The 13230-nt window shown below is 64.2% G+C and overlaps 3 protein-coding genes across 3 annotated transcripts; all 3 read left to right on the plus strand.

The window, feature by feature from the left end:
* Positions 1-1966: 1966 nt before the first annotated feature.
* SLC25A34 (solute carrier family 25 member 34) lies at positions 1967-4112 on the plus strand (the record flags this gene model as incomplete). Its single annotated transcript, XM_082009316.1, is given in 7 exon segments — positions 1967-2231; positions 2234-2454; positions 3029-3068; positions 3071-3093; positions 3455-3607; positions 3697-3837; positions 3930-4112. Coding segments are annotated over 7 exon segments (1026 nt in total).
* Positions 4113-4477: 365 nt separating this feature from the next.
* Positions 4478-8608, plus strand: TMEM82 (transmembrane protein 82; the record flags this gene model as incomplete). The annotated part of the gene is made up of 6 exons (XM_082009212.1): positions 4478-4556; positions 4629-4701; positions 4919-5093; positions 5300-5708; positions 6250-6569; positions 8561-8608. 6 exons carry the CDS (start codon positions 4478-4480, stop codon positions 8606-8608), a joined length of 1104 nt encoding a protein of 367 aa, XP_081865338.1.
* A 1054-nt stretch (positions 8609-9662) lies between these two features.
* FBLIM1 (filamin binding LIM protein 1) lies at positions 9663-13230 on the plus strand (the record flags this gene model as incomplete). The annotated part of the gene is made up of 7 exons (XM_082009353.1): positions 9663-9846; positions 10221-10354; positions 10449-10560; positions 10655-10824; positions 10942-11120; positions 11228-11345; positions 11680-13230. The coding sequence occupies 7 exons, from the start codon at positions 9663-9665 to the stop codon at positions 11791-11793; spliced, it is 1011 nt and encodes a 336-aa protein (XP_081865479.1). The 3' UTR covers positions 11794-13230.

The following is a 13230-nucleotide window of genomic DNA, read 5'->3' on the forward strand; positions in this document are numbered from 1 at the left end:
CCGCAGCCAACTGGCACCCCAAAACCTCCTGCCACCGCTCGGTACCTGCCAGGAACATGCCTGCAGGTGTGGACCCCGCACCCCATCCCCACTACACCAAGTCAGGGGACGTCCAGCACGTTTTGGGGAGCAACCGGACGCTTCACCACACCGGAGGCAAGGCCGAGCTTGGCCGCTTTCCTTGTACAGCCGTGCAAGCGAGCCTGTCCCCTCCTCCTCGCTCCAGCTGCCGCGAGGCAAAATAATTTGCCTTTCACGGAATAATATCCCACTAGTAGTGAGGGAGAGAGTGGGAGCGGGGCGGGCTGGGGCTGAGCATCCCCCCGTCGTGGCGGGGAGCGGGACTGAGGAGTTGTTCATTTTAGAACAGGGTAGGGCGCGGAGGTGGCGAGATGGGAACGCTCAGTCCGTACCGTGCATGTTTTCTCCTCGCTGATACAATCACCAAGTACGGCACCGCTTCGCCGCCTCCTTCTCCCGGCACCTCCCGGGGCCCCGTGCCTCCGGCCATCACAAAACCACTCCCTAGCCTGGCGGTGAGATTTGAGGGTAAGGAAGAAGGAGCGGGGCCAAAAATTTGGCCTTGACTATCCCAGCACCGTTTTAAGGAGACCTCAGAAGTGGGTTTGAGGTTTGGGCGCCGGTCCCATGCGCCGGGGGAGAGAAGAGATGGAGTCTGATGTTCTTCAGGTGTACTGAGGGACATTGTCACAGGGCTGCCACCGGACAACGTCCCCATCTTCTTGGCTTGCTGCGGCCGAGACCAGCGAGGAGCCGTCACCGCTTGCCCTCTACAGCGAGCCCTTTAGGGCGCAACCCCAGCTTTTAAATAATAATAATAATAATCTGGAGACCTTCTCTTGTAATATACGTTCACGGGGGCCTTTTTCTGGGAGGAAACGTACGTGACTGAATGTATATGTATATACATCTCCTTCCTTTCCCCCCTCCCCAAATAAATATTCATTGGTAACTCGGCTTTGGCCCTAGGACAAATTCCCTTCCTCCTCCCCCCGTCACCCTGGAGCCGCGCTTTGGGGCAGGGAGGAGACATTTGGGCCGGAGGGACGTGCACCCCTCTGGCTCCCGGCTGCACCCCTGGGGCCTTACCCCAGCGGCGGGGCACGTTCGCGGCTCCAACCCCCAATTATCTGTCCCGACGCTGCAGCCCTGTTTATCCCAGGATCTGGGAGCTATTCCCAGTCTAGACAAGGAATAAACAGCCACAGGGCCAACCCCCAGCAAAACTCCCCCTCCCTTGGCTTTTGGGAGCAAAGGGGGGGGATTTTGGGGGGATATTGCGGATGGGGCAGCCAGTGGTGGGGGGGAACTTCGGGACCTTGGGGGGTTCTCCCCCAGCAATGACCGAAGTCCCATTTACACCGCAGCGTAAACCCGGGGGGGTCACCGCGCAGCCCTAAAAACAGAATTTGGGTGGGACACACACCCCCCCCCCCCGCCGCAGCTTTTTGGCCTGAGAAGCTCCGACCTCAAAGCATTTCGGTAACCCCGAAAGGGGCTGGCACGGAGGGCGAGACCCCCCCCGCAAGTCTTTCAAAGCCACAAGCGCAATGAGTTGGCCAGTCCTCATGCCCCCCCCCAGCTGGCTGCGGGGGGTGGATGGCTGCGTGTGACCCCCGACCCTCCCGGCTTTTATTTCCATTTTATTACGGGGGGGGGGGGGTTTCCCTGTTTGCGCCGGGGCAGCGCCAAGTCACGTGAGACGAGGACGCCCGGCCGGGATTTGGCTGCCGGGCGCGCGTCGGTGCCGGGAGGGGGGACACAGGCACCCCCGGGCTTGACCTTTGCCCCATATCCCTTCCCCAAATTGGGGGGCGGCTTCGGATTGGGGGGGGGGGGTGTTGGTTTGCGGGAGGCGGTGCCGGCTCCCCCCTTTTTTCCCCTGCGGCGTCGGGGGGGGGGGGGGGAGGTGGAGCCTGGGGCCATCCCCGCAGGCAGGTGCCGCATGGCGGCGGGTGCCGGGGCCCTCGCACCCTTCCCCGGGCCCCCTCCCGCCTCCCTGCATGAATTCCCTTATCCCCCCCAAAACAGACCCCGCGTGGCTCGGGGCTCCCCGGCCGGTGGGGTCCCGCCGGCCGCCGACCTGGTGCTGGGAGCGACGGCCGGGTGCCTGGCCTGCGTCCTCACCAACCCGCTGGAAGTGGTCAAGACGCGGCTACAGCTCCAGGGCGAGCTGCAGCCCCCCGGCACTTACCCCCGGCCCTACCGGGGGTGCTGCGGGCGGTGGGGGCCGTGTGCCGGGCCGACGGGCTGCGGGGGCTGCAGAAGGGCCTGGCCGCCAGCCTCCTCTACCAGGGGCTCATGAACGGCGTCCGGTTTTACTGCTATTCCTGCGCCGAAGACGCCGGCTGGACCGGGTACGCCGGCGGTACCGTGGCCGCCGGCGCCGTGGCCGGGGCGGTGGGAGCCTTCGTGGGCAGCCCCGCGTACTTGGTGAGTGTCGCTCTGCCCCAGAAGCCCTCGGGGGGGGGGGGGGGGGGAGGGGGGGGGCAGTTTGGGGACAACTCCCCCCCCCAAAAAGATTTGGCCAGCCGGGAGCTGGCTACGTCCTATAAACACCGGCTCGGTGCATCCCTTCTCCCCCTGCTTTGCTTTGCACCCCCAAAAATATGGGGCTGCTTTGTGCACGCTCTCCCCCCGCCCCCGCTTCCTCCCCCAAATCCCCCCCCCTCCTGGAAATCTGAGTGGAGACCCCCCCTCATAAGGAGATCGGGGTGTTTTTCCCCTTTTTTTGGGGTCTCCCCCTTGATCGGGGCACAGAGCTCAAGGGGGAGCTGCAGCGTTTGTGGGGGCCTTTGCCCTGGGGCGGGGGGGGAAGAAATGGGGTTCACAGTCTGGAGGTGCCGCTTGGCAACACATCTGGGCACCCCACATCTGCCGGGGGGGCTCAAAACACCCCCAAGAACCGCTAAGAAGAGATGGGGGGAACGGCAGCCCGTCCCGGCGTGTCCCGGGGGGCGGTTTGGGGGGGGGGGGTCACCCAGCTTTGTGTGTGTGTGTGTCCCAGGTCAAGACCCACCTCCAAGCCCAGACGCTGGCGGCCGTGGCCGTGGCCACCAGCACAACCATGAGGTGAGGGGGGACAGGGTCGGGGGGGGGACACGACACACGAGTCGGTGGCACCTTGGTCGTGCCCGCGCCGGGACCCGGTGAGGCCAACGCTATTTTGGCCGCCGGGTATTTAAAGCTGCCGTTCAGCAGCTCGGCCCCGAACTGACGCTATAAATAACGGCGCAAGGACGTGGAGGGGGTAGCGGGCACGCGGAGCTGTGACACCGGATCCGGACACCCCCCAGGACCGGTGTCACCCAGCTGGAGCCACGGTGGCTTCGTGCCACCGACGAGCAACGGGGTTTTGCGCGCGGGGGTGGGAAATTGGGCCGGGGTGGGATGCCTCCGTTCCCGTTTTTCCCAAATTTCCTCTCTTCCTCAGAGCATCTCCGGGGCTTTCGAGAGCATCTACAAGCAGCACGGGGTGGCGGGGCTGTGGCGAGGGGTGACGGGCGCCGTGCCCCGCGTGGCGGTGGGCTCGGCCGCGCAGCTTGCCACCTTCGCCTCCGCCAAGGACTGGGTCTGCGAGCGCCAGGTGAGGGGGAGCGCGTGCCGGATCCGGCCGCCGCCGGCCCCACCGCCCCGTTTTTTGGGGGAAGACCTGACGGCCGGCGCTTCCCGCAGTGGTTCGGGGAGGGCAGCTGGGCCGCGGTGCTGGCGGGGGGCATGGTGAGCGGCGTGGCCGTGGCGGTGACGATGACGCCCTTCGACGTGGTCAGCACCCGTCTCTACAACCAGCCGGTGGACGTGGACGCCGACGGCACGGTAAAGCCATTCGGGAAAGGGCAGGGCGGGGGACGCGGCTTTTCCCGGGATTGCATCCGGCAGGGGTGCGCAGCCGGCTCCTCTCTCCCCAGGGCAAGCTCTACCGGGGTTTTTTGGATTGCATCCTGCAAATCTCCAGCAAAGAGGGGCTGCTGGGCTTGTACAAGGGCATCGGTGCCGTCTACCTCCGCCTCGGCCCCCACACCGTCCTCAGCCTCTTCTTTTGGGATGAGCTCAGGAAGATGGTGCAGCACCAGCAGCCCCCGGGGCCGTAGGACGGGCGCCCGGCCCCGCCGTGGCCGTTAATAAAGGGGTTTTTCTATTTTTGGCGTCGTTTTGGGGGTCTTTGGGGTGGTAGAAATGGGGAGGGGGGCGTTCGTGCCCTGCGAAGCCAGGACCCGGAGTGCCGCGATGTGTCGGGCTGGCGGGGGCAACGCCGATGCCGGGGCGGGGGGATTAAGGACGCTGGTGGGCCACGTGCATCCCATCACTGCATCCCTCTCGCCACCCTGATTTTCCCCTCCACGGGGCCCTCGCTTGCCCCGGCAATGATTTACTAGCCGGGGGGGCCGCTCCCAGCCTCCGCCCCGCGGACCTTGGAGCCACGGCCTGGCCACGCCGTGGCTCCTCTCCACCGAAAATGTTTTCTCTGGGGTCTTGGCTGCCGACGTTGCCCGGGCTGGCGTGGGGCTGGGCGCTGCTGGACGCGCTCCTGCAAGGTGAGAGCCCCCGGGGCGGCTCGGGGACGGCTCGGGGGACGCCGGTGACCCGCTGCTGCCTTTTCCCTGCAGGGTTGGTGGGTGCCTGCGCCGTCTCGGTGCTCTGCAGCCTCCTGAAGGTTTATCTCTACATCCAGTGCCTGAAGTAAGCACCGGGCCCTTCTCCCCGTTTTGGGAGCTGCTGTTGGGATCTACTGTCGGGAGGGGCGGCTCTCCGCACCCATGGGTGCTGGCGGTGGCCTGAGGATCTCCCCGCCGCAAAGCACGGGGGAGGTCTCCGAGGCTGTCACCCCGTTTTTGGGGTGGCGGAGGAAGAAGGGGACATCCCGCCCGGCTCAGCGTCCGCCACCGCTTGTCCCCAGCGACCCGGAGAGGCAGGCGGCGAAGGAGGCGATCCGGACGCAGCGGCGGGCGCTGGAGCCGCTGCACGTGGTGGTGCTGACGGGCGTGCTGGCGCTGGTGGGCTCCCGCGTGGCCGCGCTGGTGGTGCTGGAGTTCTCCCTGCGCGCCGTCTCCACCGTCCTCTCCCTCGGCAAGGTGAGAGGGGACGGGGGAAACTGAGGCACGGCAGGGCGGTGGCGTGGAGGGGGCCGTGAAACGGCGCGTCCCTTGCGGGCTTGCAACAACTACGGGGGCTATGGGGGCCGCGGCACGGAGGAGACCGCGCACCGCTTCGCAGCCGCGCGTCCCCTCGCTGCTTTGCGACCTCCGCGGCGGCTGACGGTGCCGTCCGGCTCTCGCAGGGCGCCCACAGCAGCCAGCTCTACCTGCTGTGCCAGTACTCGCTGGGCTGCGGCGTGTCCTGCGGCCTCAGCTTCTTGCTGGAAGGGGCTCCCCACGGGACCTGCAACCTGGCGCTGGCGGCGGGGCTGGCGGGGCTGCTGGCCGCCTACGCCCGGCGTCTGGCTCGTCACGTCTGCACCCTCTACGAGCTGCACAGCCGAGCGCGTTACTGCGGCGTCTGCATCCTCCTCCTCGCCGCCGGTCACGGCATCCCTCGGCTGCTCCGGAACGCTTTGGCCGTCACCTTCGCCGTGGCCGACCTGGCCGCCGTGGCGCTCATCAACCGGGATTTCCTCTCCACGGCGGAGGCCGTCCGCTTCTGGACGCCGCTCACCATCTGCTACACGCTGCTGGTCATCTACATGCAAGGTGAGAAGGGGACCGAACCCCTAATTATGGGGGTTTGGGGAGGGGCATGCCCCAGTGCGGGCCGTATGGGGGGTGTATGGAACTGTAGGGGACATCCCGGAGGTATATGGGGGCACAGGGAGCCACCTGGGTCTACATATGGGATATATGGGGCAGTATGGGGCATCCTAGGGTGGTATGGGAGCACAGGGGGACAGCTGGGGCTGTATAGGGGCACATGGGGCATCCTGGGTGTGTATGGAACCATATGGGACATCCTGGGGCTGTATGGGGGGACGGGGGGCTTCCCTGGGGCTATATGGAACTGTATGGGGTATCCTGGGGCTGTATGGGGGGACGGGGGGCTTCCCTGGGGCTATATGGAACTGTATGGGGTATCCTGGGGCTGTATGGGGGCAGAGGGGACACCCTGGGGACACATGGGGGATGCTGGGGGTATATGCGAAGCCACCCTGTAGCATCCCCGAAATGTACGGCGTCCCCCGGTCGTGGGGGTCGCGGACCCCCCCGGCGTGGCCACCCCGACACCGCGTCCTGGCAGAGGAGCCGCGGCAGAGTGCCGGCGGGGGACCGGTTTACCAGACGGTGCTGGTCCGGATGGGCGGCCTCTTCATCCTCCTCCTCACCGTCGGGCGTTGGACCGACATCCTCCACGTCCTGGTCTCGCTGCTGGGAGAGCTCTGGTGCCTGCTCCGCGCCGGCGCCATGCTGGAGGCATGCCGGCGGCAGGTGAGATGGGGGTCACCTCCCCGCCAGGACGCCGGGGTGAGGGGCTGGCGGCAGCCCCGAGGCTACGGTGAGGGGCCTTTCTGCTTCTCTTCTTCCATCTCCTGTAGGATTTCACCCAGCGGTCTCGGGCGGGTAGGCGGTCAGGATCAGGATCGGAGGAGGCATCTTGATGAGCCGCGGGGTGTAACCGGGCATCAGAAACTCAGGGGGGCTTTGCCCGGCTCCCCGAAATGCGGGCACCCCCCAAATCCTCCCCGTCGCAGATCCCCCGTGGGGACGAAGGAAAAAGGGCTCCTGGAAGGTGCTCGACCCCATCCCACGGGGTGGGGGGGGTTGGAGGGAGGCTCACACAGCCCCTGGTTTTTGGGGCGACCCCACAAGGCTGTGGCGGTGCTGGGGGTTTGCTCCCCCGTCCCGCCGGGGATGCCGGGCACTGACGGATGGCCCCGTCCTCGGCGGCGGCGGGGCCACACCATCGCGGTGCGACGGCCTCCGGGGGCTTATACATTTTGGAAAATAAAGTTTTTTCCAGCAAAATCTGCAGGCAGAGTCAGCCGGAGAGGGGCTGGGGGACGCCCGCGGTGCAGCTTTTTGGAGGAGGTGGGCGGTGCGGTTCCTCTCCAAGAAGGGAAACTGAGGCACAGAGGGGGTGACTCTCTGGCTGGGAGGTGGGCACCCTGGGGCTGGGTGGGGGCACACGGGTGTCCTGGGGGCACATGGGACAGGATGGGGCATCCTGAGGGTATGGGGGGGTATGGGGGCCACCTGGGGCTGTATAGGTGCACATGGGCATCCTGGGGGTGTATGTGGGGCAACCTCCAGGCACATCGGGCAGCCTAGGGGTGTTGGGGTATCCCGGGCTGTACGGGGCACCCTGAGGTCCCATGGAGCACCCTGGGGTGCATGGGGCACCCTAAGGACCTATGGGGTACCCCATGTCCTATGGGGCACCTTGAGGACCTATGGGGCACCCCAGGGTGCATGGGGCCAACCTAAGGACATGTGCCCCCGCGCCGGGCCGTGGGGCAGGCAGGGGGGAGGCGGAAGGAAGGAGGAGGAGGAGGAGGAGGGAGGAAGGGGCGGTGATGCCGGGCGGCTCTGCCTCCCCGCTGCCCCCGCCGCGCCGGGCAGGGCGCGCCCGCGGAGCGCACGGAGGGACCCGCACCAGCTCCCCAGGTAGGGGACAGGGACCCCTCCCCCGAAGGGCAGGGGGGGCTGCAGGGCTACCCTCGGGCAGGCGACCCCCGCCCGGGGAGGGGACCCGCCCCCCCTTAAGGTAGGACCCCCCCCAGGTGGGGGACAGGGGACACGCCCAGGTGGGGGACACCCCAGGTGTGGGATTGGGGACACCCCCGGGTGGGGGGGAGGGGGGTGTCCCGGCAAGGAGGGGGGGGCACGGTGGGGCCACCGCCACGTCATGGACGGGTCACCCCCGGGTAGGGGGTGGGGGACACCCCCCAGGTAGGGGGTTGGGGACACGCCCAGGTAAGGGACGGGGGGGCTGTGGGGCTACAGGGGATTGCGGGGGGGCTGCAAGGCCACCCCCCAGGCAAGGGACAAGGGGACAGCGAGGGCTGTGTCCCCCCACCCCGTCCATTCTCCCCTGGGCATCCTCAAAGCGCCCTCCAAGGGGTCCCCAGGGCAGGGCACAGAGCTGGGGGACAGTTGTAGGAGAGCCATGTCTCATCCCAACTCGGGGAGGCATGTGGGGGGGTGCCCCATAAGTGTCTCCGTCCCCGTCAGCCCCACCTGGGCTCGCACCCCAGGAGATTTTGGGGCGATGCTTGTGGGAAACCAGGGGGGCCCTTCCCGAAGTGGCCTGGGCCGTCCCAGCACAGGACGGAGCTACGTGGCGGGGGGGACACCCCATTGAAAAAAGGGGGAGGGGGGCGAACCCCATTAATGCACCCCTCAAGCCTCGACCACCCTGACGGCCCCGGCTGCGGGGGGACGACCCGGGGGGTGCCACCGATGGGGCCGCCGGGATCCCATCAGCCCCGGCACAAAGAGGAATGCGACGAGCACATGGTTCCCATTAGCCCCAGCGATTTTTCTTTTTTTCTTTTTTTTTGGGTTGTTTTTTTATGATTTTTACTTCCCCCCACCCCCCTTATTTTCTGCAGCTCAGCCAGGGAGGAGGAAAGCGGCGGATCCTGCGGGCGAGGATTTGAACGGCCGGGCGAGCCGGGGTTTCGCCGGCGGGGAGGGAGGGAAAGAGGGAGCGAAGCCGCTCGGGGTTTTTTTCTTTTTAATCCCTTCCCTGGCTTGAGTCAGAGGTTGAAGTCACCGGTGTGCCCATCCCGAAGCTGCTCTCCCCAAAAGGATGCACTGACGCCCGCGAGCGGGATTTAGGGGGGGAGCGGAGCCGCCCCGCAGTGGGGTATGAGACCGGGCAACTCGTCACACAGGTATTTTTCAGGCCGCCGATTCATCTCAGGGGATGGATCCTTCTTCACTGACGCGGTGTCCCGGCTAACGCCTCGGGGTTACCCCCCAAACCATCCTGTTTGGGAAGGGGAAGCTTTGCCCCGGCTGCTTTTCCCGTTGGGAAGCTGAATAAACAGCCCTTTTCCTTCCCGAGCGGGGTTTATCGGGGTCGGGCGCATCCTGCCTGCGCCGCCGGGCGATGCTCGGGGGCCGTTTCGGTGGCGGGGACGCGGCGATTTGTGGCATCGTGCCTCGGTTTCCCCATCTGCAAAAACAACGGGAGCGGGGGGGGGAATGCCCCGAGCCGGGAGTGATTAGCGGAGAAAGAGGGGTAAGCAGGGAGGGAACGGGGAGCCGGGGACCGAGAAACGCCCCAAAAAAGGGTTTGGAAAAGCAGATCCTGTTGCAACCCCGTTTTTAAGTGGAAAGGTGGGTTTTTCCTGCTGCTCACGGGGCGTTTAATCCCAGGTGGGGGCAATAAGAGGAAATAAAGGGGGTTAAAATGCTTACAAAAGGGTGGGGTTTGGTCACAGAGGCACGAAATTGGGCAACTTCGGATGCTGTTTTGCCGGGACCCTTTACGCTGCATCCTCCCAGGCACGAGACCGTTTATCGCCGTGACGTGGGACGGGGACGCTCGTTCCTTCTCCCTTTCCAGGAGGGCGAGGAGGGAGGCGGGTTGAGGCCGAAGGGCAGCGCGGCCGCAGGAGCTGCCGCTGTGCCTGTGGGTTTTGCTCTCTTTTTGATCTTATTTTCCCTAAACCCGAATCCAGGCCCGGCCCTTCTGCAGCTTCGGCGATGCTGCCGGGGAAAGCGGAGAAGAGGATCGCTTCGTCGGTCTTCATCACCCTGGTGCCACCGCGGAGGGAGGCGGCCACCAAGGAGAAAACCCAAAGGGAGACGCAGCCGGACAGTGCCGAGGTCCCGGGCACCCATCACCCCCGGACCCCGCCGCCGCAGCCCCCCGCATTGCCCAACGGAGGTGAGGGGTGTCCACGGGGGGGCTGCGAGCGGTGCCGGGAGGATGACGATGGTGCCGAGGGTGCTACGGAGATGCTTTGCTAAAGGATGAGTGTGCAGGTGGAAGGGGATGTGGGGTTTTTGGGGGGTTATTCCCCAAATTCCTGCACCCATCCCGGGATGGATCCGGCTCCTGGAGAAGGGCTGTGTTTACTCTCCGCCGCCGTTATCGGCGCTGTTTGTCCCCTCCGGCCGGGCTGGCGTTTGCTTTTGGGGCAGGTCGGCGAGCGCCGCTGCAAAGCTGCCGGGGCGTTATTGCGACGGGGCGTTATTGCGACGGGGCGTTATTGGACGTTATTGCCCCCCTAAACCCACCGTCTCTGGCTTTCGCCGCAGAAACCCTCCCAGCGGCCCCCGTGCCTTCGTCCCCGCCTGTCCTCGTCCTCTCCGAAGCGCCCCAGCCCTTGTCCGCAGAGGCGCTGGCTCCGGCGTTGCAGCAACTGGACCTTGCAGCACCCGCCACGCTCCAGGTGAGGACGACGGGGTGCAATCGCCCCAGTGCCTCCGTTTCCCCACCTGCAAGAGCACAAATGTAACGCGCCTGCGCCTTCCCCTGCTCACCAGGCCCCTTCCGCCTTCCCCGCCGAATTGAGGCCGCCCAAATTTTGCCAGGAGCAAGCAGGCAAGCCGCGGTGGCAGGATGCGAACGGGTACCCGGAGAGGGACGGCTCCAGAGGTAAGGGGGGGGACCCGGCTGCGTAGCGCGGGCTCGTTCCCGTTTGGGGAAACGGAGGGGCGCAGCACCCAGCCCCTCTCCCTTCTCCCCGCAGACGTCTGCGCCTTCTGCCACAAAGCGGTGGGGCCCCGGGAGCCGACGGTGGAGGCGATGCGGAAGCAGTACCACGCCGACTGCTTCACCTGCCGGACCTGCCACCGGCTCCTGGCCGGCCAGCGCTACTACCAAAAAGATGGACGCCCCACGTGCGACGCCTGCTACCAGGTACCCGTCCTTCCTCGGGGACGACCGGCACCCTCGGCGGGGCGGGTGGCAGGAGATGCAGTTCCTCGGGTGGGGGGGAGCTGGCACCTCACGGCGTGTCCCCCCCCAAAACCCCAGGCCACGCTGGAGAAATGCGCCAAGTGCCGGGGGCTGATCGCGGAGCGCATTGTCCGTGCCCTGGGCAAGGGCTACCACCCCGGCTGCTTCTCCTGCGCCGCCTGCGGCCGGGCCATCGGCGCCGAGAGCTTCGCCGTGGACGAGCGGGACGAGGTGTACTGCGTGGCCGACTTTTACAGGTTGGGGAGCGCAGAAATGGGGGAACATCCCCCCCCCCCGTTGGGGGCGTTTCGGCTCGCCCCCGTCACCCCACGTGGCTCACGCCGCTCCCGTTTGCTCCCATCAGGAAATACGCCGTGGTCTGCAGCGCCTGCGAGCACCCCATCGTCCCCCGCGATGACAAGGACACCTACAAGATCGAGTGCCTGGGACGCAGTTTCCACGAGAGCTGCTACCGCTGCGAGGTACGGCCCCGGCGGGGCCCCGAAAGCCGCGGGGTTTGGCACTGAGCCTTTTCAAAGCACGGCCACGGGGCTCGCAGCACCCGGGGTTATTTCCTAGCCAACAGTTTATCCTGCAAGCGACGGGGAGGGGGGAGAATAAATCAATCGCATGAAAAGGACGACGCGTTCGGTCGGGAGAGCTTCAGCTTTTCACGCTTTTGATGTAGCGCGTTGCTTTTTCCGAGTGCTGGTGGGTTTTGCAGGGAAGATGGGATGCAACGGCACGGTGTCTCTCGCGTGCGGTGCGGCACGGAGAATCCTAAAACGCGGCCCCCCCTTCCCCTCTCGCCCACAGAGCTGCGGGACGCCACTGTCACCGGAGCCAACGGAGAACGGGTGCTACCCCCTGGACGACCACCTTCTCTGCAAGTCCTGCCACGTCCGCCGGCGAAACGAGTCGTCCTGCTAAAAACCCACGGCTTGACCTCCGTCTCCCAGCACCGGACACCAAAAAGGGGGTGCACCCACAGGGATGCACCCCAGGGCCGGTCCCGGCTGCCCACCACACCCCCAAATAGCTGCAGGATCGGAGTTTTCCTCACCAAAATGTACCCAGGACCCCGTCCTGCCGGGCTGGCCAGGCAGAGAAGCGCAGATGATGTGTCCCGGCACGGCTCTGCGCTTGTTACAAGCGTAGAAAGCCCTGGCAGAGCAGCGGTGGTGGAGGAGCTGAGGTTTTGTTCACTTATTTCTTTTTTTAAACTCCTTTTCCGAGGCCGGTTTGGTTTCCTTTGGTGTTTTTTTCTTTCTTCTCAAGCTTCCTTGGGGTTTCACTGAAACATTTCTCTCTGCGGTGATGCAGAGAGCAAGCACTGATTTAGTTACTCGCAGTTAAATAAAACCCCGAGTTTAAAAACCTTCATTTCTTTCATCCGCCCTGCATCCCAAACCCGTCTAAAAATAAGTCTAAAAATAAGAAAAAAATAAAAAAAAAAGAAAAAAAAAGAAAAAAAAGAAAAAAAGTCTAAAAATAAGAAAAAAGCGCCACTTTTTAGATTTTTACAGGCGTGGCAAAAGTCAGGTCGCTCGGGGCGGTGACGCGGCTCATTTTGGGGTGCAGTGATTTGGCAGATGCTGCCGTCACCCAGGAGGAGAGCGGAGGGTCGATTTTTTGGGGCCGGATTCGGGATTTTGCGATGTGCCGTGGTGTTGATGAAGGGGTGTTTGGTGGTGATTTTTTTTTTTTTTTTTTTTTTTTTGCTGACAGCCTGCGCTGTCCGGGCTCCATCTCAACCAAGTCCCGGAGCCGGCAGAGGGCAGCCGGAGCACAAATTCCCCCGTCAGACAGAAAAATCTCCAGCTAAACGCTGTCTCTCCTATATCCGACAGCGCCGGGATGCCGGGAAAGACCGACAGCCCCATTTTTGCCCATTATCCAAGATAATATCATTCCATCACCAGAAACTTTTTGATCTTCTCTCGGTCCGAGCCCCAAACCAGCAGAAATTAAACCATTTCTCTGTGTCCAACATCTGTGCAACCGATGTCACCGGTGCTTAGCGGGTTTTGTTTGTGAGGGCGTTGCAAACCAGCCGGAGAAAGAGGGGTTTTCTTTTCAACCGAAAGCGCTTAAAAAGCCACAAATTGAGAGCAGAAAATAGCAAGAGCATCTGAGACGATGTTTAATGCCTTCCTGATTTTAAAAAAAGGGAGCTGCTAAAAAAAAACCCCAACCACCAAAGCAGCAACCATATGCTTCTAGGTCACGTTGTATAATGTCTCTCAAGCGCGTGCTGTATTTATGAATTAAAGGGTTAATGTATGGTTAATGTATGCGCTGGAGTCTGGCGGGCTGGTTGATTAATCACACCAACCCCGCAACTATTTCCTGCCGACTCTCCTCACC

The sequence above is a fragment of the Phaethon aethereus genome (genome assembly GCF_964289735.1).
Source record: "Phaethon aethereus genome assembly, chromosome: 21".
NCBI classification, from domain to species: domain Eukaryota; kingdom Metazoa; phylum Chordata; class Aves; order Phaethontiformes; family Phaethontidae; genus Phaethon; species Phaethon aethereus.